Source organism: Triticum aestivum, chromosome 6A (assembly GCF_018294505.1).
Source record: "Triticum aestivum cultivar Chinese Spring chromosome 6A, IWGSC CS RefSeq v2.1, whole genome shotgun sequence".
NCBI classification, from domain to species: Eukaryota; Viridiplantae; Streptophyta; class Magnoliopsida; order Poales; family Poaceae; genus Triticum; species Triticum aestivum.
In genome coordinates, this window is record NC_057809.1 from 522,702,897 (window position 1) to 522,726,494 (window position 23,598).

The 23,598-nt window shown below is 41.6% G+C and overlaps 1 protein-coding gene and 1 non-coding gene across 2 annotated transcripts; one reads left to right on the top strand and one right to left on the bottom strand.

Moving 5' to 3' along the window:
* Positions 1–18,050: 18,050 nt before the first annotated feature.
* Positions 18,051–21,258, top strand: LOC123128254 (uncharacterized). Its single transcript, XM_044548219.1, has 6 exons — positions 18,051–18,556; positions 18,632–18,732; positions 19,329–19,426; positions 20,075–20,283; positions 20,384–20,439; positions 20,909–21,258. Exons 1-6 carry the CDS (start codon positions 18,166–18,168, stop codon positions 20,966–20,968), a joined length of 915 nt encoding a protein of 304 aa, XP_044404154.1. The 5' UTR covers positions 18,051–18,165; the 3' UTR covers positions 20,969–21,258.
* Positions 21,259–21,605: 347 nt separating this feature from the next.
* LOC123132848 (U11 spliceosomal RNA) lies at positions 21,606–21,733 on the bottom strand. Its single transcript, XR_006465076.1, has one exon. It is a non-coding gene; the product is annotated as a U11 spliceosomal RNA (small nuclear RNA).
* Positions 21,734–23,598: the final 1,865 nt, after the last annotated feature.

A 23,598-nucleotide genomic window follows, 5' to 3' on the forward strand; every position in this document is an offset into this window, starting at 1 on the left:
AGATTCCGCAAAGTGGCTTGAAGCCATGAAATCTGAGATATGATCCATGTATGAGAACAAAGTATGGACTTTGGTTGACTTGCCCGATGATCGGCAAGCCATAGAAAATAAATGGATCTTCAAGAGGAAGACGGACGCTGATAGTAGTGTTACTATCTACAAAGCTAGAATTGTCGCAAAAGGTTTTCGACAAGTTCAAGGTGTTGACTACGATGAGATTTTTCTCACTCGTATCTATGCTTAAGTCTGTCTGAATCGTGTTAGCAATTGCCGCATTTTATGAAATCTGGCAAATGGATAAACAAAACTGCATTCCTTAATGGATTTACTAAAGAAGAGTTGTATACGATGCAACTAGAAGGTTTTGTCGATCCTAAAGGTGTTAACTAAATATGCAAGCTCCAGCGATCCATCTATGGACTGGTGCAAGAATCTCGGAGTTGGAATATACGCTTTGATAAGTTGATCAAAGCATATAGTTTTATACAGACATGCGGTGAAGCCTGTATTTACAAGAAAGTGAGTGGGAGCACTACAACTTTTCTGATAAGTATATGTGAATGACATATTTTTGATCGGAAATAATGTAGAATTATTCTGCAAAGCATAAAGGAGTGTTTGAAAGGAGTTTTTCAAAGAAAGACCTCAGTGAAGCTGCTTACATATTGAGTATCAAGATCTATAGAGATAGATCAAGACACTTGATAAGGTTTTTCAATGAGTACATACCTTGACAAGATTTTGAAGTAGTTCAAAATGGAACAGTCAAAGAAAAGGTTTCTTGCCTGTGTTACAAGGTGTGAAGTTGAGTAAGACTCAAAGCCCGACCACGGCAGAAGATAGAAAGAGAATGAAAGTCATTCCCTATGCCTCAGTCAAAGGTTCTATAAAGTATGCCATGTTGTATACCAGATCTATTGTATGCCCTACCACTGAGTTTGGCAAGGGAGTACGATAGTGATCTAGGAGTAGATCACTGGACAGCGGTCAAATTATCCTTAGTGGAATAAGGATATGTTTCTCGATTATGGAAGTGAAAAAAAAGGGTTCGTCGTGAAGGGTTACGCCGATGCAAGTTTTGACACTAATCTAGATGGCTCTAAGTCTCGGTCTAGATACATATTGAAAGTGGGAGCAATTAGCTAGAGTAGCCCCATGCAGAGCATTGTTGACATAGAAATTTGCAAAATACATGCGGATCTGAATGTGGCAGACCCGTTGACTAAGATTCTCTCACAAGCAAAACATGATCACACCTTAGTACTCCTTGGGTGTTAATCACATAGCGATGTGAACTAGATTACTGAATCTAGTAAACCCTTTGGGTGTTGGTCACATGGCGATGTGAACTATGGGTGTTAGAATCATTACTGTGTAATCTAGATTATTGACTCTAGTGCAAGTGGGAGACTGAAGGAAATATGCCGTAGAGGCAATAATATAGTTATTATTTATTTCCTTATATCATGATAAATGTTTATTATTCATGCTAGAATTGTATTAACCGGAAACATAATACATGTGTGAATACATAGACAAACTTAGTGTCACTAGTATGCCTCTACTTGACTAGCTCGTTAATCAAAGATGGTTATGTTTCCTAACCATGAACAAGGTGTTGTTATTTGATTAACGAGGTCACATCATTAGTTGAATGATCTGATTGACATGACCCATTTCATTAGCTTAGCACCCGATCGTTTAGTATGTTGCTATTGCTTTCTTCATGACTTATACATGTTCCTATGACTATGAGATTATGCAACTCCCGTTTACCGGAGGAACACTTTGGGTGCTACCAAACGTCACAACATAACTGGGTGATTATAAAGGAGCATTACAGGTGTCTCCAAAGGTAGATGTTGGGTTGGCGTATTTCGAGATTAGGATTTGTCACTCCGATTGTCGGAGAGGTATCTCTGGGCCCTCTCGGTAATGCACATCACTTAAGCCTTGCAAGCATTGCAACTAATGAGTTAGTTGCGGGATGATGTATTACGGGACGAGTAAAGAGACTTGCCGGTAACGAGATTGAACTAGGTATTGGATACCGACGATCGAATCTCGGGCAAGTAACATACCGATGACAAAGGGAACAACGTATGTTGTTATGCGGTCTGACCGATAAAGATCTTCGTAGAATATGTAGGAGCCAATATGGGCATCCAGGTCCCGCTATTGGTTATTGACCGGAGACGTGTCTCGGTCATGTCTACATTGTTCTCGAACCGTAGGGTCCGCACGCTTAAGGTTTCGATGACAGTTATATTATGAGTTTATGAGTTTTGATGTACCGAAGGAGTTCGGAGTCCCGGATGAGATCGAGGACATGACGAGGAGTCTCGAAATGGTCGAGACGTAAAGATTGATATATTGGACGACTATATTCGGACATCGGAAAGGTTCTGAGTGATTCGGGTATTTTTCGGAGTACCGGGTAGTTACGGGAGAAGCAATGGGCCTTGATGGGCTTTAGTGGGAAGAGGAGAAAGGGCCAAGGGGCTGTTGCGCCCCCCTCCCCTCTAGTCCAAATTGGACTAGGGAAAAGGGGGCCGGCCACCTCTCCTTCTCCTCCATTTCCTTCTCCCTTCCTCCCCTCTTGGTGGACTCCTACTAGGACTTGGAATCCTAGTAGGACTCCACATCTTGGCCGCACCAACCTTGGCCGGCCTCCTCCTCCTCCATCCTTTATATACTGAGGCAAGGGCCACCCCAGAGACACAAGTTGATCCTTGAGATCGTTCCTTAGCCGTGTGCAGTGCCCCCTGCCACCATATTCCACCTCGATCATATTGTAGCGGTGCTTAGGCGAAGCCCTGCGACAGTAGAACATCAAGATCGTCACCACGCCGTCGTGCTGACGGAACTCCTCCCCGACGCTTTGCTGGATCAGAGCCCGGGGATCTTCATCGAGCTGTACGTGTGCTAAGAACTCGGAGGTGCCGGAGTAACGGTGCTTGGATCGGTCAGATCGGGAAGACGTACGACTACTTCCTCTACATTGCGTCAATGCTTTCGCAGTCGGTCTGCGTGGGTACGTAGACAACACTCTCCCCTCTCGTTGCTATGCATCACCATGATCTTGCATGTGCGTAGGAATTTTTTTGAAATTACTGCGTTCCCAACAAAACGACACGTATGTATCGTTGCTACTAAGGATAAAACAATGGGGTCTATCTCTACATAAATAGATCATGTCTACATCATTTCATCGTTCTTATTGCATTACTCTGTTTCTCCATGAACTTAATACACTAGATGCATGCTGGATAGCGGTCGATGTGTGGAGTAATAGTAGTAGATGAAGGCAAGAGTCGGTCTACTAATCTTGGAAGTGATGCCTATATAATGATCATTGCCTGGATATCATCATAATTATTTTAAGTTCTATCAATTGCCCAACAGTAATTTGTTCACCCACCGTTTGCTATTTTTCTCGAGAGAAGCCACTAGTGAAACCTACGGCCCTCGGGTCTTCTTTCTCATTATTTGCCTTTGCGATCTACTTTTCTCTTGCTTTTATTTTCAGATCTACTAAACCAAAAACCCAAAAATACCTTGCTGCAATTTATCCTTATTTATTTTATTTAGCGTTCGATCTATCAATTTACTACAAATTTATCTCACGTCTGTTTGCCACTTGAGGCGCTGTACCCCGAAAGGGATTGAGAGCCCCTTTAACATGTCGGGTTGCGAGGATTTGTTATCTATGTGCAGGGGTTGTTTACGTTGTGTTGCTTGGTTCTCCTACTGGTTCAATAACCTTGGTTTCATATCTGAGGGAAATACCTACCGTTGTTGTGCTGCATCAACCCTTCCTCTTTGGGGAAATACCGATGTAGCTTCAAGCGACATTAGCAAGCATCATGTGGTGGGGAAAGATCCAATCACATATATCCATTCAAGTATATTTGATCATGAACTATTATTGTTAACAATTATCTTTATGATAAATAAGTTAAGAGGCGAAACATTAAGCCCCTATCTTTCTCTGTGTTCGATGGACAGTGCATCAATAGGTTAGTCCCAAGAAATGATATAAAGTTGCTATAAAATGATTGTAAAACATCCAAGAATGATAATATAACAACATGAATACTTCATAAATTATAGATACGTTGGAGACGTATCAGTATTCAACTTATGGATTATTGTGACATTGGGGTAATCTATGCATAGGGGTTGATACATGTTTTCGTCCTTCTTTCTCCGGTAGAAACCTTAGGGCACTCTTTGAAGTTCTTTGTGTTGGATTGAATATTGTGAATCTGAAGTTGTTTGATGCATATCGAATAATCAACTCAGGGATACTTGTGGTGACATTGAAGTATCTAGGTGACATTAGAGTTGGTTGATGTGTATCATATGGTGTTATTTTAGTACGAACTCTAGGGCTATTCGTGACACTTATAGGGATCGCTCAATAGATTGATCAGAAGAGGTAAAATTGAGGTGGTTTCGTACCGTACAACATTTTTATGTTCTCCGCTAGATAAGAACTTTGGAGTGATTCTTTGTCACGCGTTGAGGGATTGTTATATGATTCAATAATGCTAGCACCGCTGAGAGATTGCACTAGTGAAAGTATGAACCCTAGGCCTTGTTTCTAAACATTGCAATATTGTTTGTGCTCACTTTTGCTACTTACTACCTTGTTGTTTTTATATTTTCAGATTACAAAAACATATATCTACTATCCATACTACACTTGTATCACCATCTCTTCGCCGAACTAGTGCACCTATACAATTTGCCATTGTATTGGGAGCGTTGGGGACGCAAGAGATTTCTTGTAGTTGATTGCAGGGTTGTTTGAGAGAGACTATCTTCATCCTATGCCTCCCACGGGTTGATAAACCTTAGGTCATCCGCTTGAGAGAAAATTGCTACTTGATGACCCACAAGTATAGGGGATCTATAGTCCTTTCGATAAGTAAGAGTGTCTAACCCAACGAGGAGTAGAAGGAAATGATAAGCGGTTTCCAGCAAGGTATTCCTTGCAAGTACTGAAATAAGTGGTAACAGATAGTTTTGTAATAGGATAATTGGTAGCGAGCAACAAGTAACAAAAGTAAATAAAGTGCATCAAGGTGGCCCAATCCTTTTGTAGCAAAGGACAAGCCTGGACAAACTCTTATATGATGTAAAGCGCTCCCGAGGACACATGGGAATATCTTCAAGCAAGTTTTCATCACGTTCATATGATTCGTGTTCGGTACTTTGATAATTTGGTATGTGGGTGGACCGGTGCTTGGGTGCTGCCCTTACTTGGACAAGCATCCCACTTATGATTAACCTCTATTGCAAGCATCCGCAAATACAACAAAAGTATTAAGGTAAACCTAACCATAGCATGAAACATATGGATCCAAATCAGCCCCTTACAAAGCAACACATAAACTAGGGTTTAAGCTTCTGTCACTCTAGCAACCCATCATCTACTTATTACTTTCCAATACCTTTCTCTAGGTCCAAATAATGGTGAAGTGTCATGTAGTCGACATTCACATAACACCACTAGAGGAGAGACAACATACATCTCATCAAAATATCGAACGAATACCAAATTCACATGACTACTAATAGCAGGACTTCTCTCATGTCCTTAGGAACAAACGTAACTACTCACAAAGCATATTCATGTTCATAATCAGAGGAGTATTAATGTGCATATAGGATCTGAACATATGATCTTCCACCAATTAAACCAACTAGCATCAACTACAAGGAGTAATTAACACTACTAGCAACCCACAGGTACCAATCCCGGACTTGGAGACAAGAATTGGATACAACATATGAACTAGGGTTTTGAGAGGAGATGGTGCTGGTGAAGATGTTGATAGAGATTGTCCTCTCCCGATGAGAGGAGCGTTGGTGATGACGGTGGTGATGATTTCCCCCTCCCGAAGGGAAGTTTCCCCGGCAGAACAGCTCCGCCAGAGCCCTAGATTGGTTCCGCCTCGTGGCGGCGGAGTTTCGTCCGAGAAGATGGCTTATGATTTTTTTTCCCATCGAAAGACTCCATATTGTAGAAGATGGCCACCGGAGGGCCACCAGGGGGCCCACGAGGTAGGGGGGCGCGCCCAGGGGGGTAGGGCGCGCCCCCCACCCTCGTGGGAAGGGTGTGGCCCCCCTGGTGAGGTTCTTGCGCTCAGTATTTTTTATATATTTGGAAAACATCATCCATGAAGTTTCAGGATTTTTGGAGCTGTGCAGAATAGGTCTCTAATATTTGCTCCTTTTCCAACCCAGAATCCCAACTGCCGACATTCTCCCTCTTTATGTAAACCTTGTAAAATAAGAAAGAATAGGCATAAGTATTGTGACATAATGTGTAATAATAGCCCATAATGCAATAAATATTGATATAAAAGCATGATGCAAAATGGACGTATCAACTCCCCCAAGCTTAGACCTCGCTTGTCCTCAAGCGAAAAGCCGAAATCGAAAAATATGTCCACAGGTTTAGAGATAGAGGTGTCGATAAAAATAAAATACAGACATGAGGGCATCATGATCATTCTTAGAACAACAACTTACATAATTCTTTGTCATATAATATCTGATGCTAGAGTAATAATTCAATCACAATATCAAGTAGGAATCGTAAACTTCATTGAAAACTAACAAACTACAATCTCGGTCATTGAAGCAATTGCAATTTATCATAACATAGGAAAGAGTCAATGTATAAGAGCTTTTAAGCAAGTCCACATACTCAACTATCATATAATCTTTCACAATTGCTGACACTCACGCAATACTTATGGGTATGGAGTTTTAATCGGACACAGAGAAAGATAGGGGCTTATAGTTTTGCCTCCCAACGTTTTACCTCAAGGGTAATGTCAACAGTAATAGTTCATGAAAACTCACATCCAATTAGCCATATATACCAAGATCTTTCCAACATATTGTGCTTGCCAAAGGATAAAATGTAAAAAGGAAGGGTGAAGATCACCATGACTCTTATGCAATGTAGGAGATAAAAGTAAAAGATAGGCCCTTCGCAGAGGGAAGCAGTGGTTGTCATGCGCTTTTATGGGTTGGATGCACAAAATCTTAATGCGAAAGAACGTAACTTTATATTGCCACTTGTGATATGGACCTTTATTATGCAGTCTGTCGCTTTTATTACTTCCATATCACACGATCGTATAAAGCTTATTTCATCCACACCAATCAATCATACATATTTAGAGAGCAATTTTTATTGCTTGCACCGATGACAACTTACTTGATGGATCTTACTCAATCCATAGGTAGGTATGATGGACTCTTATGGCAAAACTGGTTTAAGGGTATTTGGAAGCACAAGTAGTATCTCTACTTGGTGCAATGAATTTGGCTAGCATGAGGGGGAAAGGCAAGCTCATCATGTTGGAAGATCCAAGACAATATAATTTATCTCAGATGTAAGAAAACATAACCCATTACGTTGTCTTCCTTGTCCAATGTCAACTCTTTAGCATGTCATATTTTAATGAGTGCTCACAATCATAAAAGATGTCCAAGATAGTATATTTATATGTGAAGACCTCTCTTTCTTTATTACTTCCTATTAATTGCAACGATGACCAAAACTGTGTTTATCAACCCTCAATAACTTTTATTCATCATACTCTTTCTATGTGAGCTCATTACTCTCCATAAGACTCATATGATCTCTTTGTTTCTTTTTATTTCTTTCTCTTTTCTTTTATTCCTTTAGGATCATGGTAAAATAATCAGGCCCTTGACTCAACACTAATCTTTATTATATAGCTCACGGACTCGATTACATAGAAGGATAATAAAGCAAAACTCACAACTAGATCATACTAAGAACTTTTATTCTACTAGATCAAGATATTACCAAAAGGATCGAACTAAGAAAAAAGGTAAAGATAAAAGTGATGGTGATACGATACCGGGGCACTCCCCCAATATTGGCAGTTGCCAAGTGGAGTGCCCATACCCATGTGATTATGTCTCCTTTGTTGGTGAAGAAGGTGGGGATGTCGATGATGGATAGTCGCACATTGAGCGTAGGAGGTCTTCTAACTTGCCGATAATGCCCTTGAGTGCGATGATATGCTCCTTCAACAAAATATTTTCACGTGTGAGATACTTATTTTGTATATGAGCTAACTCAATCATCTTGAAAGCTTCGATTTCTGTTGGGGTAAGAAGATTGTGATCCAGTTGAAGGGTGTTTTCTGTTGCCGGAACTTGGTCCTCCATGGCCTTCTTGATCCCTTCATCCTTGTTGATCTCCATGGGTTCTTCTCTCTTCAGCTCTATCTTCATTAGCCAAGCATCGTTGCCCTCATGGTTGGAGGAGGAGCGAGACGACATAGTGCCTGGCCTTGACAACCCTAACAGAAAACAACTCGAAACAAAGACAAGAGATATTTGCATGATACGGAGGTCAAAACCCCCGGGAGATTATATAATGAATTTTTACCGACCAAATACGTAACGTGTAAGAAATAGGAGTCCGGAGAGCACACGAGGTGCCCACGAGGTAGGGGGGCACGCCCAGTAGGGTAGGGCGCGTCCTCCACCCTTGTGGAGGCCTCGTGTCCTTTCCGGACTGCTTCTTATTTTTCTATTTTTTAAATATTCCAAAACGGAGAAATATTGCCTTAAAAATTGTTTTGGAGTCGGTTTACTTACCGTACCACATACCTATTCCTTTTCGGAGTCTGAAACATTCCGGAAAGTGTCCCTTATGTATTCCTCCGGGGTTACGGTTTCAATAACATTGGTTTTAACATTTATAGGATTACCTGAGATATAATGTTTAATTCTTTGACCGTTCACCACCTTCGGATTTGTGCCTTCGAAGTTGTTGATTTTTATGGCACCGGAACGATAGACCTCCTCGATAACGTAAGGACCTTCCCATTTAGAGAGAAGTTTTCATGTGAAAAATCTTAAACAAGAGTTGTATAGCAATACATAATCACCAACATTAAACTCACACTTTTGTATTCTTTTGTCATGCCATCTTTTAACTTTTTCTTTAAACAACTTGGCATTTTCGTAGGCTTGGGTTCTCCATTCATGGAGTGAGCTAATATCAAATAACCTCTTTTCACCGGCAAGTTTAAAATCATAATTAAGTTCTTTAATAGCCCAATAAGCCTTGTGTTCTAGTTCGAGAGGTAAGTGACATGCTTTTCCATAGACCATTTTATACGGAGACATACCCATAGGATTTTTATATGCAGTTCTATAGACCCATAATGCATCATCAAGTTTCTTGGACCAATTCTTTCTAGACCTATTAACAGTCTTTTGCAAAATTAATTTGAGCTCTCTATTACTCAATTCTACTTGACCACTAGACTGAGGGTGATAAGGAGATGCAATTCTATGATTAACATCATATTTAGCAAGCATTTTACGGAAAGCACCATGAATAAAATGTGAATTACCATCAGTCATTAAATATCTAGGGACTCCAAATCTTGAAAAAATAACTTCTTTTTAATAGAAGTGTTATGATTAGCACTACTAGTTGGAATAGCTTCTACCCACTTAGTAACGTAATCAACAGTAACTAAAATATGTGTATATCCATTAGAGGAAGGAAAAGGTCCCATATAGTCAAAGCCCCAAACATCAAATGGTTCAATAACAAGTGAATAATTCATAGGCATTTCTTGACGTCTACTATTATTACCAATTCTTTGACATTCATCACAAGATAAGACAAACTTACGGGCATCCTTGAAGAGAGTAGGCCAATAAAAACCAGATTGCAGTACCTTATGTACAGTCCTATCTCCAGCATGGTGTCCTTCATAAGCTTCGGAGTGACACTTGCATATGATTTGTTCCTTTTCATGCTCAGGTACACAACGTCTAATAACACTATCTACTCCTTCTTTATAAAGATGTGGGTCATCTCAAAAGTAATGCCTCAAATCATAGAAGAACTTTTTCTTTTGCTGGTATGTGAAACTAGGTGGTATAAACTTAGCAACAATGTAATTAGCATAATCAGCATACCATGGAGCAGTATGAGAGGCATTTATGACATTTAATTGCTCATCAGGGAAGCTATCATCAATAGGTAGTGGGTCATCAAGCACAATTTCTAACCTAGACAAGTTGTCTGCAACGGGGTTCTCAGCTCCTTTTCTATCAACAATATGCAAATCAAATTCTTGTAGCAAGAGAACCCATCTAATAAGTCTAGGTTTAACATCTTTCTTTTCCATGAGATATTTAATAGCAGCGTGATCAGTGTGAATAGTTACTTTAGAATCAACAATATAAGGTCTAAACTTATCACAAGCAAATACAACTGCTAAGAATTCTTTTTCAGTAATAGCATAATTTCTTTGAGCATTGTCTAGAGTTTTACTAGAATATTGAATAACATTTAGTTTCTTATCAACTCTTTGTCCTAGAACAGCACCTACAACATAATCACTAGCATCACACATAATTTCAAAGGGTAAATTCCAATCAGGTGGCTGAACAATAGGTGCAGAAATCAATGATTTCTTAAGTATTTCAAATGCTTCTACACAATCATCATCAAAGACAAATGGTATATCTTTTTGTAATAAATTAGTCAGAGGCCGAGAGATTTTTGAGAAGTCCTTAATGAACCTCCTATAAAAACCAGCATGACCAAGGAAACTTCTTATACCTTTGATGTCCTTGGGACATGGCATCTTTCCAATAGCATCAACCTTGGCTTTATCAACTTCAATACCTCTTTCAGAAACTTTATGCCCCAAGACAATACCTTCATTAACCATAAAGTGGCACTTTTCCCAATTCAAGACAAGATTAGTTTCTTCACATCTCTGCAAAACTCGATCAAGGTTGCCCAAGCAGTAATCAAAAGAAGATCCATAGACGGAAAATCCGTCCATGAAAACCTCACAAATCTTTTCACAAAAGTCAAAGAATATAGCCATCATGAATCTTTGAAAGGTAGCAGGTGCATTACATAACCCAAAAGGCATATGTCTATAAGCAAAAGTATCAAAAGGGCATGTAAAAGCAGTCTTTGATTGATCTTTGGTTGACACAGGTATTTGAGAGAAACCAGAATAACCATCTAGAAAGCAAAAATGTGTATGTTTGGACAATCTTTCTAGCATTTGATCAATAAAAGTTAAGGGGTAATGATCTTTTTTAGTAGCCTTATTTAATTTGCGGAAATCAATTACCATCCTATAACCTGTAATAATTCTTTGAGGAATCAATTCATCTTTATCATTAGGAACAACAGTAATACCTCCCTTCTTAGGGGCACAATGGACAGGGCTTACCCACTGACTATCAGCAACGGGATAAATTATACCTGCCTCAAGGAGCTTTAGTATCTCCTTTCTTACCACTTCTTTCATTTTAGGATTCAGCCGGCGTTGATGATCACGAACTGGTTTAGCATCTTCTTCCAAATTAATTTTATGTTGACATAGAGTGGGACTAATGCCCTTAAGATCATCAAGAGTATACCCAATAGCAACACGGTGCTTCTTCAGAGTTTTCAATAATCTCTCTTCTTGATGTTCTGGAAGGTTAGCACTAATAATAACAGGATATATCTTTTTCTCATCAAGATAAGCATATTTAAGAGTATCAGGTAACTGTTTAAGCTCAAACACTGGATCACCCTTGGGTGGGGGAGGATCCCCTAGGATTTCAACAGGTAATTTTTTTCCAGCATAGGTTCCTATTTAAAGAACACTTCATCTAATTCCTTTCTTTCGTCATAAACATATCGTTTTCATGGTCTAGCAAATATTGTTCTAAAGGCACTAGGAGGTACGACAATAGAAGCAAGACCAATAATTTCATCCTTACTAGGTAATTCTTCTTCACGGTGTTGTCTACTAAATTTAGAAAAATTAAATTCATGAGTCATATCATCTAAACCAGTAGTAACAACATCTCTTTTGCAATCTATGGTAGCATTAATAGTATTTAAGAAGGGTCTACCAAATATAATGGGACAAAAGCTATCTTGTGGGGAACCAAGAACAAGAAAATCAGCAGGATATTTAGTTTTCCCACACAAGACTTCAACATCTCTAACAATTCCATTGGTGAAATAGTATCTCTATTGGCAAGTTTAATTGTGACATCAATATCTTCCATCTCAGCAGGTGCAATATCATGCATAACTTCTTTGTATAAGGAATAAGGTATTGCACTAGCACTAGCACCCATATCACATAAGTCATGATAATAATGATCTCCTATTTTAACAGAAATAACAGGCATGCCTACTACAGGTCTAGGTTTATCTTTATCACGAGGTTTAGCAATTCTAGCAGTTTCATTACAGAAATAAATAACATGCCCATCAATATTATCAGACAAGAGATCTTTAATAATAGCAATATTAGGTTCAACTTTAACTTGCTCAGGAGGTGTATATGTTTTAATTGCTTTTACAAACCACAGTTGAAGCTTTAGCATGATCCTTGATCCTAATAGGGAAAGGTGGTTTCTCAACATACAAAGTAGGAACAATAGGATCATTATAAGTGATAGTCTTTTCTTCAACCTTAATAGGTGCAGCTACTTTTACTTCTATGGGAGGATGATATTTAAACCACTTCTCCTTGGGGAGATCAACATAGGTAGCAAAAGATTCACAGAAAGAAGCTACTATCTCAGAGTCAAGTCCATATTTAGTGCTAAATTTATGAAAAATATCGGTATCCATAAAAGATTTAACACAATCAAAACTAGGTGTCTACCTGACTCCTTACCATTGTCGAGGTCCCAATCTTCAGAGTTGCGTTTAATTCTTTCCAATAAATCCCATTTGAATTCAATAGTCTTCATCATAAAAGAGCCAACACAAGAAGTATCAAGCATGGTGCGATTGTTACCAGAAAGCCGAGCATAAATTTTTTGAATAATCATTTCTCTTGAGAGCTCATGATTGGGGCATGAATATAACATTGATTTAAGCCTCCCCCAAGCTTGAGAGATGCTTTCTCCTTTGCGAGGCCAAAAATTATATATATAATTGCGATCACGATGAACAAGATGTATAGGATAAAACTTCTGATGAAATTCCAATTTCAATCGTTTGTAATTCCAAGACCTCATATCATCACATAGCCTATACCATGTTGATGCGTCTCACCTCAAAGATAAGGGAAAGACCTTCTTCTTAACAACATCTCCGGGTACACCTGCAAGCTTAAATAATCCACAAACATGATCCACATATATCAGATGTACATCAGGATGTTTTGTTCCATCTCCTAGAAAAGGATTAGCTAGCAGTTTTTCTGTCATACCCGAAGGAACTTCAAAGCAAGCATTTTCATTTTCATTTTCAGTAGGTTGAGGAGCAACTCTTTGCTCTACTGGTCGGGGTGAAGATACCCCGAACAAGCCCCTCAGAGGATTACCTTCCATGGTAACAAGTGACAGTAAATTTCAGCACACTGTATAAATTTTTCCTTACCAAATTCCACCTACCAAAGGCGCTTCACTCCCCAGCAACGGCGCCAGAAAAGAGTCTTGATGACCCACAAGTATAGGGGATCTATCGTAGTCCTTTCAATAAGTAAGAGTGTCGAACCCAACGAGGAGCAGAAGGAAATGATAAGCAGTTTCCAGCAAGGTATTCTCTGCAGGTACTGAAATAAGTGGTAACAGATAGTTTTGTAATAGGATAATTAGTAGCGAGCAACAAGTAACAAAAGTAAATAAAGTGCAGCAAGGTGGCCCAATCCTTTTGTAGCAAAGGACAAGCCTGGACAAACTCTTATATGATGTAAAGTGCTCCCGAGGACACATGGGAATATCGTCAAGCTAATTTTCATCACGTTCATATGATTCGCGTTCGGTACTTTGATAATTTGGTATGTGGGTGGACCGGTGCTTGGGTGTTGCCCTTACTTGGACAAGCATCCCACTTATGATTAACCTCTATTGCAAGCATCCGCAAATACAACAAAAGTATTAAGGTAAACCTAACCATAGCATGAAACATATGGATCCAAATCAGCCCCTTACGAAGCAACGCATAAACTAGGGTTTAAGCTTCTGTCACTCTAGCAACCCATCATCTACTTATTACTTCCCAATGCCTTCCTCTAGGCCCAAATAATGGTGAAGTGTCATGTAGTCGACGTTCACATAACACCACTAGAGGAGAGATAACATACATCTCATTAAAATATCGAACGAATACCAAATTCACATGACTACTAATAGCATGACTTCTCCCATGTCCTCGGGAACAAACGTAACTACTAAAAGCATATTCATGTTCATAATCAGAGGAGTATTAATGTGCATATAGGATCTGAACATATGATTTTCCACCAATTAAACCAACTAGCATCAACTACAAGGAGTAATTAACACTACTAGCAACCCACAGGTACCAATCCCGGACTTGGAGACAAGAATTGGATACAAGAGATGAACTAGGGTTTTGAGAGGAGATGATGTTGGTGAAGATGTTGATGGAGATTGCCCTGTCCCGATGAGAGGAGCGTTGGTGATGACGATGGCGATGATTTCCCCCTCCCGGAGGGAAGTTTCCCTGGCAGAACAGCTCCGCCAGAGCCCTAGGTTGGTTCTGCCAAGGTTCCGCCTCGTGGCGGCGAAGTTTCGTCTGAGAAGATGGCTTATGGATTTTTTCCCATAGAAAGACTCCATATAGCAGAAGATGGCCACCGGAGGGCCACCAAGGGGCCCGCGAGGTAGGAGAGCGCGCCCAGGGGGGTAGGGCGCGCCCCCACCCTAGTGGGAAGGGTGTGGCCCCCCTGGTGAGGTTCTTGCGCTCAGTATTTTTTTATATATTTGGAAAACATCATCCGTGAAGTTTCAGGACTTTTGAAGCTGTGCAGAATAGGTCTCTAATATTTGCTCCTTTTCCAGCCCAAAATCCCAGCTGCTGGCATTCTCCCTCTTTATGTAAACCTTGTAAAATAAGAGATAATAGGCATAAGTATTGTGACATAATGTGTAATAACAGCCCATAATGCAAATAAATATTGATATAAAAGCATGATGCAAAATGGACGTATCACTACTGTCCTACAAAACTCTGGGCTTGGAGCCCCAACACGAGTCTACAAGAATAGGCTGTGTAGTAGACATCACAAAGTCATGTGTGTATGGCCAGACTACGATTGATGCCGTCACACCGAGAGGGACCTAAGAATATCTCTCCATCATAGGAGGAGCAAATCCCACTCTCGAGCTATCCGGTCACTTGTCAAACTTTCCGACGAACCTGTAAGTTATCGTTATGATCACTGTGTTATAGGTGACGTTTGAGCAACCCCAAAGCCCATCGCACGGTAAGAAGTGACTATGATACTCTCATGGTCTAAGGAGCAAAATCACATGTTAACACTTTGTGTTATTACAATTGAATACAGATGATATTAATTCATTTCACAACAAACAAGTTTGGGTTGATTCAATACGATTGTTCTTCCAATGTCGTAATCTCAAAGTTGTTTTAGGACTATCGTTTAACACTTTAAATGATATCCTAAGATCCAGAAAATGTGATCACCAACAACACTTGAGCTAGTCCTAGAGGCAAGACTAGGAACCTTTTATTTAACCATTTATTATTCCACACATGCATATGAGTTTTTCACTGAATCACATATTCCAGGATCATAGTAGTTATAACATAAAATATAAACTCTATAATTATGAATATGGAAATATAACAATACAAATATTATTGCCTCTAGGGCATATTTCCAACACTTGACGCTTGTCATTTGAGAGCAACCCCATCCTCTGACGACTTTGAGAGAATCGCAAGTGAGGAAAAACCCAACCATAGCCAAAGTGATTGAGTATCACTGAAGAGATTGGTCTGTGTGATCCAACACATGTTACCGTTGAAGACTGTCATTCTTTCAGACGGTTAGGCGTCATGTTCTAAGCACCCAAGAGTCATTGTGGTGTGTTGGTGAACAAGTCTATGAAGGTTTTGGAAGTCTAAGACTTGCCACGAGTGATTGGGCGAGGTCTAAGTGACATTGGCTCAAGAGGAATATGATAAAGACTAAGTGTCCTCTGAGTTCATCTCAGCCGCCTCAACCAGACATACAGTTGATACAATAACTAGAATTGATCTACCAAATTGATGTGCCTTCACCGAGCCTACCTGGTTTCAAATTCCCCACCTTACCTCTACGTCATTCCGCTGCTGAAGAATTTATGATCTACCTTCTGAAGAATTTAAACTGAAGACTTTCATCATATTGTTTTTCATTTCTTCAGTTCATCTTCCTCACGCTTGTACGCTTGTATGATCGCATGTTCTTCATCCATATTTATCTTGTATGCATTCTTTCCATTACTGTGATGAATTAGTTGCCTTGCGTTTATGTTTCTTCACTCTTATCTTCGTCAAATTCATTCGAGTTTGACGAATTTCTAAAAATCTCCCATTCACCCCCCTTTGGGAGTAAACATGCGCTTTCACATGGGCAGCGCTTTCCCGCTAGCCCATGAGTTCCCGGATGACTACGGCCTAGAAGAAGAAGATGAAGTGGACATTGAGGGGGAGCCTTTGTTTGACGACGAGCTCACCTCCAAAGCCAATCCAAAAAGAAGCGCCAAAGCATTCGGACGAAGGCATACACAAAGGATGAGGACAAACTCCTTTGTGAATGTTGGAGGGACATTGAACAATACCTCAAGATTGGCGCCGAGCAAAAGGTATCAACCTTTTGGCTAAGAGTTCATCGCCAATTTCATGAACACAAGAAGTTCGCGATGTACAAGATGGAGAGGAAGCGTGGGTGGGTATCCCTCTCGAAGTGTTGGATGGTCATACAACAAGAGTGCAACAAGTTTTGTGCCACCCTTGAGAGCATCGAGGGTCGTCCGTTGAGTGTCCTCAGCATCAAAGACATGGTATACATTTCTCCACCTTTGTTTCATGCTTGTATGTCCAATGCCCATATGCATTCATATCTTCATTTGTAGACATTTCAAGCTTTTGAAGCTTTCAAGTCCCAACATGGGAACAACCCGTTCACTCTCACCCATTGTTGGATGGTCATAAAAGGTGATGAGAAATTCAAGGAGCAATATGCGGCCCTCATGAAGAATGGAGGGGAGAAAGCCGCCGAGGAGCATGGTGAGGGAGAGAAGCTGTGGCCGCGGGGAAAGACCAACTCCAAGAGAGAGGACAAGCGTGATGCAGCATCATTTGTCTTGCAAGCAACTTTGGAAGGCATGATGACCCAAAAGGATAAGGAAGGAGCGCGTTGGCAAGACAAAGAAGAGCAAATGAAGGCTTAGATGGAGATAAAAAGGAAGAAGCTTGAGATGGAGGCGAAGATGCAAGCGAAGAAGCTTGATATGGAGGCTGGGATGCAAGCGAAGATGCTCAAGATCGAGGCTACCAAAGCCAAGACCAAAGCAAAAGAAGTGGAACTCGCTTGCATGGTGAAGGGGTGGAGATCATGAAGGTGGACTTGAGCCGGTGTCCCTGAGGAAGGGGCCTTGGTTCGAGAAGATGCAAGCCGACATGCTCAAGCTTGATGACTGATCTATGACGAAGATTTTTTATACCGGCAGGTGTGACGGCATGACCACGACCGAGAAAGGCGTGGTTGAACTCCAACCCATTTTTGTGTGCTGCATGTGTGCCAACCGTTGGTAAGTGCACCAGTATGAACTTTGTGATGTTTTTTTAGGCTAGCATGTATGTCGGCCATTGGCATGGCCGCCGACGAGAACTCTGAGCGATGGCCACATGATCTCTGGCGATCTCTGGCCGTGGGCCCTTTCTAACTTTAAATTGTTCCATGCGTGAACAAGAATTAAGTGCACCGCTCCAACATAGGCGGACAACGAGCGGGCAACCGACCCAAATGGATAAAAAACGGACGAAGTACACGTCCAGTTAGATCAGCGCGTTGGAGTTACTGTTAGCACTGAACGTGGGTAGCAGTCTAGTAGTACTTCGACTAGAAAGGATTGCCATTTAGAAAGAAAGAAAAACCAGAAAGGATTGCCCCTAATTATCACAGCTATAAGAGGGAGGATTCGCAAAATATCCAATATCTTCCCACTTCTCAAGCAACACCGAGTTGTCAATCAAAAGAAAAAGAAAAACCAAGACCCACACCGACGTCAGCGAAGTCGACGGCGGTGAGTCGACACCGAACCTTGTAGAATTTCCCAAGCGCGATGGATCTCTGGGAGAGGGCGCGGTCCTTCGCCGGCGAGGCGGCGAAGCGGTCGCAGGAGCTGTCGCTGGAGGCGGCCAAGCGGTCGTCGGTGCTGGTGTCGGAGACGGCCAAGAAGTCCAAGGAGATCTTCTCGGAGACCGCCATCAAGTCCCGCGAGATGGCCGCGGAGGCGACCAAGCAGGCCGACCTCCTCGCCGGCCAGATCATGCACCTCGCCTCGGACATCCCCGTCCCCTCCATCCCGCCCATCCCCGCGATCTCGCCCCTCCCCTCCGCGGCTGAGTCGGAGCCCGACGCCGCCGAGCTCGAGCGCTACGGCATCACCGAAGACCTCCGCGCGTTCGTCAACGGCATGACCATAAGCACGTTCCGCGACTTTCCCTTGCAAGGTGCGGTTCACTCATGGTTGGGTTTAGGGGATTCGAGGCACTGGATTGACTGATAATACGATTTTGGTTGCGCAGATGAGCCGGAGATGTCTGATGTGCCGACGGTGTCGAATGTGCGTCAGGATCTGAACGAATGGCAGGCTAGGCACGCCACTCTCGTCCTCTCGGCCGTCAAGGTTTTGTCTCGATTAACCATTTCAGTCAATGGGGGTTTAATGCATGTATGTCCATGGGAGATTGGGTTTATGTGGCTCGATGTATGGCCTGTCGGTGAATGCACGTATGAACAGACACACATACTTCTGTGTTTGCTTCCAAATCTGATTAGATGTGTATATTGAGATCAGAAAAGGGTGAAAACTATGTTTTTAGCTTCAAATAATTTAGAGTATTAGAGTGATTGTTATTCTGGACAATAGATTGATTTTTGATTGGTGTGACGGTTAGAGGCTTAGAGCTAACTCAATAACTAGTACATTACCGACTTATCAACACTCGGGGAATTTCAATGGTATTTGTGTTTCCTACTTTGCATGAATCAGAATGTACTAGATAAAATGGTTTGCCATGACCTTGTCTTCTTTAGGATTATAGTTCAATAAGATCTCTGTTCTGTCATTTGTTGCTACAAGTTTACTGCTGGTCCAGATCGCTGAGGCTCTGTTGGGCTATTAATTTATTATCCTGTTAACCTGCATACTAGTTTTTTGTGTTGAGTCTCTAATTTTGTATTTTGGCGAAATTTTATTCACCAGCGCTATCTTATGTTCAGGAAATTTCAAAGTTCAGATATGAGCTGTGCCCAAGATACATGAAAGAGCGTAAATTCTGGCGAGTTTATTTCTTGCTAGTAAACAACTATGTAACCCCGTAAGTCTTCTACTCTTCTTGCTTCATGTTGGCTCATGCTATGTAAATCCTAATACATATTGTGGTCATTGGTCAACACGGGCCAAACTTCTGCATCATACGTTTGTCTTAACAGAATGGATTCTACATTGCCACATTTGCCACCTATAGGTAGTTTGGACTGATTATTTCTTCAGAATACACACAATAGATATTCTGCCAGAATTGTTTGTTCAAATTTTGTTGTGTCCAATTCAACCTGTAGGATCTTGCATATTGGAATTTGAACAATCTTTTTATTTCTAGAATCTGGATGGTTTGTGATTTATCCTTGGTCTTGCACTTGTTGAAGGAACTAAAAAATATATATTCTGATTATTTAGTCTGTGAAATTCCACGATTCAGTTACCCAATGGAACACTTGTATATGATAAATGAATTATGTTACAAGCAGTGATTTTTTGTTTTTTTTGCCACTCTATTTTGGGCTTATAACAAACTTGACTTGCCTCATGAAACCAGGGTCGATGTTTTTCTAGTTGAGCTAAAAATGGTTTGCTTTCCAAGTGCTATAATGCTACATGTGTTAGTTTGAGCATAATTTTCTTGCACACTAGGCACTAGTGTTGATCCTCTATAGCTTATTGACTTGAAATGTAACCCGCATAGTTACGAAACCAAATATTTTGAGGAGCTGAAAGTGAAAGCCGAGGAGGAAAAAATGGTTGCCCAGAAGGAAATATCACAGACCTCACAAGCTACAACTTCAGAAGAGAAAGACACGAAGGTGCCAAGCAAGACATCTACCTCATCAAATCGAGAGCAGGATCTGGATGTATTTCTTCTTGGAGATCTAGGCAGTGATGATGAGGGTCCTGGTACGCTATTCATTTACCTGCACCCTGATCCTATCCAATTAATTGCTACATGTTGCTGCATTTCTTGTATGTGATTTATTTTTTGTGTCGTCACTTGCAGATGCTGGCGATGATGATGAGCTAGACGATGACTTTGATAAGATAGATGGTGCCTCAGTAAGTACACCTGCTTCCCGTAAAATAGATACCGTCACTAGCCAGTTTATAAGATGGTATTGGTCTAGTGTTTCATACCCATGGAATGCAGTTTTGATGTGCGGTAACCGTATTGGACAAGACATTGTACATTTGGAATTCCTTGTTCTAGTGCTACTACCAATGTGAGGCGTGGTGATCATTCTATAGCCTTTACACGTTTCTTGTTCTGCTGTGATGTACTGTACAAGAAAAGCATTTGCAGGTGACACCACATATCTTTGACTTCCAGATTAGTGCTCGACCCTTAGTGGGGGCATGAATCTACTGCTTTAACAGCTGGAAGCTTAGTGCTCTACCACTAGGCTACTTAGGTGTCTCTTGAGATGTTGTGTATCACTTGCGTGTGTGTTTGACATGCTTGAGGCATATAAGATATTGCCGTTACATCTGTATGGTTGATGCTAACATCAGCTCCGTGCTTCTGCAGGGCTTAGAGAGTGACAGTGACGAGGATAAGAAGGCAGAAAATGCGAAGGAGCTGCTGTGATCATACGTGACGCCTTCCCAAGTCTACACAGATGGCGCTAGCGCGCAGCTACCGAGTCCCAGCTGCGGCTGTACATTGGAATGTTTGCATCTTTGCCGTGTCCCGTTGAAGCAAATGCTATTCTTGTTGCGATTGAAGTCAAGAAAACTGGTACCCCTGCTCTGGCGTTCCTTTTTGTTTCTACTAGGGTGTTCTCTATTCTTCCTACACTGTTATATTCCTCAGAGTGCGGTGAACTAAAATTAAGCCCGGATTGACTTCTCATGTGAAATAAGATTCCATTTTTATTCTGCACGGAGGGCGATCCTCGTCGTCTAAGTGACCATAGTGTGTTTTGTTCGAATCGAAAGGGCCTGTAAAACTTCCATCAAAAACTCTCAAGTATGAAGCGCATTCCCTAGTTTCCCAAAGAAAATCTTCATCAAAATGCGTTGGCAAAAACTGACGGACTAGAAAACGAATTATTTTGTACTTGAGTGCGTGATGTTTGCGCCAAATTTGAGTTTCGACATTAGATAAAATTCAGCCCTGTGAGAGAGTTTGATTTACAATCGTGAAGACACTATTGATTTTTCTGGGTGGGCAACCACGTTGCCCCGACGACTACAATTAGGTTTGAACTATTTGAGATTAGGTATGGAGGGTCGGCCATGACGAGCCAACCCTATTGAGTCCCACAAATTATGTCGGCCATATGTCTTGATAGCCATACAGCACCCATCAGCTAAGGATGGACGTGGCATACATAGCCAACCGACCCTTTTTGAGCTGCAGCCGTCCCATTCCCCTCCTACTTGTACCCCTCCCCTGCCCGCGCCACTCGCTCCCTTCCCGATGTGGGATTATTCAGCAGCGCTCGGCGCCTCCGCCGCGCGGCGCGAGCATCCCAGCGCGGTCGGGCGAGTATGGGCCGACCTCTCTCCAAAGGCTGGCTAGCAGCCCATAGCCCAAAGCTTGTTCCTTAGGCCGGCCGCACGATATTTCTTCTCGAAAAAAATGGAAGGACGGCCCACGATATGCTTCCTGTCGCGAAAATCACGCCGCGCATGGGTGAAATTTTTCAGCGAGCGCGTCGCAGAGTACAGTGTACACCACGCACTGTTTCTCTCTTTTAAAAATGAAAAATGAAGAGAAGCGGTACAGACAGGCACAGCTTCTGCAGAGTAGGGCGTGAAACTACTCTGTCTCGTACTACACTGTTCGTCTGTACCTCTCGTTCACGTGCACGTTGAGATTTTGGAACGGCTGAATCCTGAATGGTCCCAGGGCTCTGCGCACCCTTGGACAAAAGACTCAGCAAGTGTGGACAGCTCGTGAGTGTTCTACTGGTACGAGAAGAGGATTAGAGGAAAAAAGGGCCCCCCTGAAGTCAGTCTCTCATGGCCGTTACCTCGTTTGCTTCCTGCTGGCTGCCTTGGCATCTTCATCTGGACTTTCGATGTATACAGACACGCTGACGGCATCTCCATTGCCACGCACCCCGTGCCGTGTTCTTCCAGCCCCGCTCCATGCAGGCGCTGCACATGAGGATGAGGGGGGTAGCACCCAACCGCAACCGCAACCGAACAGTACCGAGCGGCCGGTGCGGTGCACGCGTTCACATGCTGTCCCTTGACCTTTTGCGATTTGCAATTATGTACTACTCCCTCCGTTTCAAAATATAGAGGGTGCTTGGATCCAAGAGACTAAAGTTTCAAGCACCCTGACTAAAGAGAGGCTAAAGTTTCAAGCACCCTGACTAAAGAGAGGCTAGGACTAGTCTTAAGGCTAAAATTTTTTAGTCATAGGAAACCTACTAAAATATGTATTACCCTTCTCTCTCCTCATTTAATTCCTCTTCTTTAACACATGCGAGTTCTGAATTGAAGGGTTTGGAGGATAATAAATGCCCAATAACTTGATTTTAGTCTCTTTACTATTTGGATCCAAGCATGGGTGAGGCTATCAAGTTTTAGTCCCACTACTTTTAGTCATGAGACTAAAACGTATCCAAGCACCCTTATAGTGCGTCCGCGCTTCCCGAGGTCCCACTTTGACCATAAATTTAACCAACGAGACCAACTGCGGCAGGAGAAAAGATTATATAATTGAAAACTTCTTTCGAATACGAATTCACTGATATAATGTTTGCTCCTGCCGCAATCGGTCTTGATAGTTAAATTTATGGTCAAAGTTGAAGCACGGGGATAAAGGCAGCACTACATTGTGGAATGGAGGGAGTACTTATGATGGAATGGTAAGGTCAACTCTGCAACATTAGCCTAAAATCCTAGGTCTTTTTTGGTTCATAGGATAGGAATTTTATAGGAATAGGAAAATCATAGAAAGTGAGATGACATGCATGTTAATTCCTATAGAGAAAGAGATGTCATTTGGTGCACAGGATAGGATTTTTTTTTTCCATTGAGTTTAGGCTAATGTTTTTTCCTCCAAAATGTGAAGGATTGATTCCTATCCTACATAGGAATAGGAATCCATTCCTACAAATCAAAGGGCTTCAAAAGAATTTTTCCTTTGCAAATCCTATCCTATAGAATTCCTATAAAAATCCAACAAACCAAAGGAGGCCTAAATTCATGGGAGAATGAATGTATGCACGTATCCCTGGTTCTCGTTCATGCACGAAGGGT

What these genes read in the sequence shown, in the direction of transcription:
- LOC123128254 (XM_044548219.1), top strand. Translation starts at nt 18,166, where the DNA reads ATGGATCTCTGGGAGAGGGCGCGGTCCTTCGCCGGCGAGGCGGCGAAG. An exon ending in GTAAACAACTATGTAACCCC is followed by an intron (nt 19,427 to 20,074) that starts GTAAGTCTTCTA and finishes TAACCCGCATAG; the next exon opens with TTACGAAACCAAATATTTTG. An exon ending in ATAAGATAGATGGTGCCTCA is followed by an intron (nt 20,440 to 20,908) that starts GTAAGTACACCT and finishes GTGCTTCTGCAG; the next exon opens with GGCTTAGAGAGTGACAGTGA.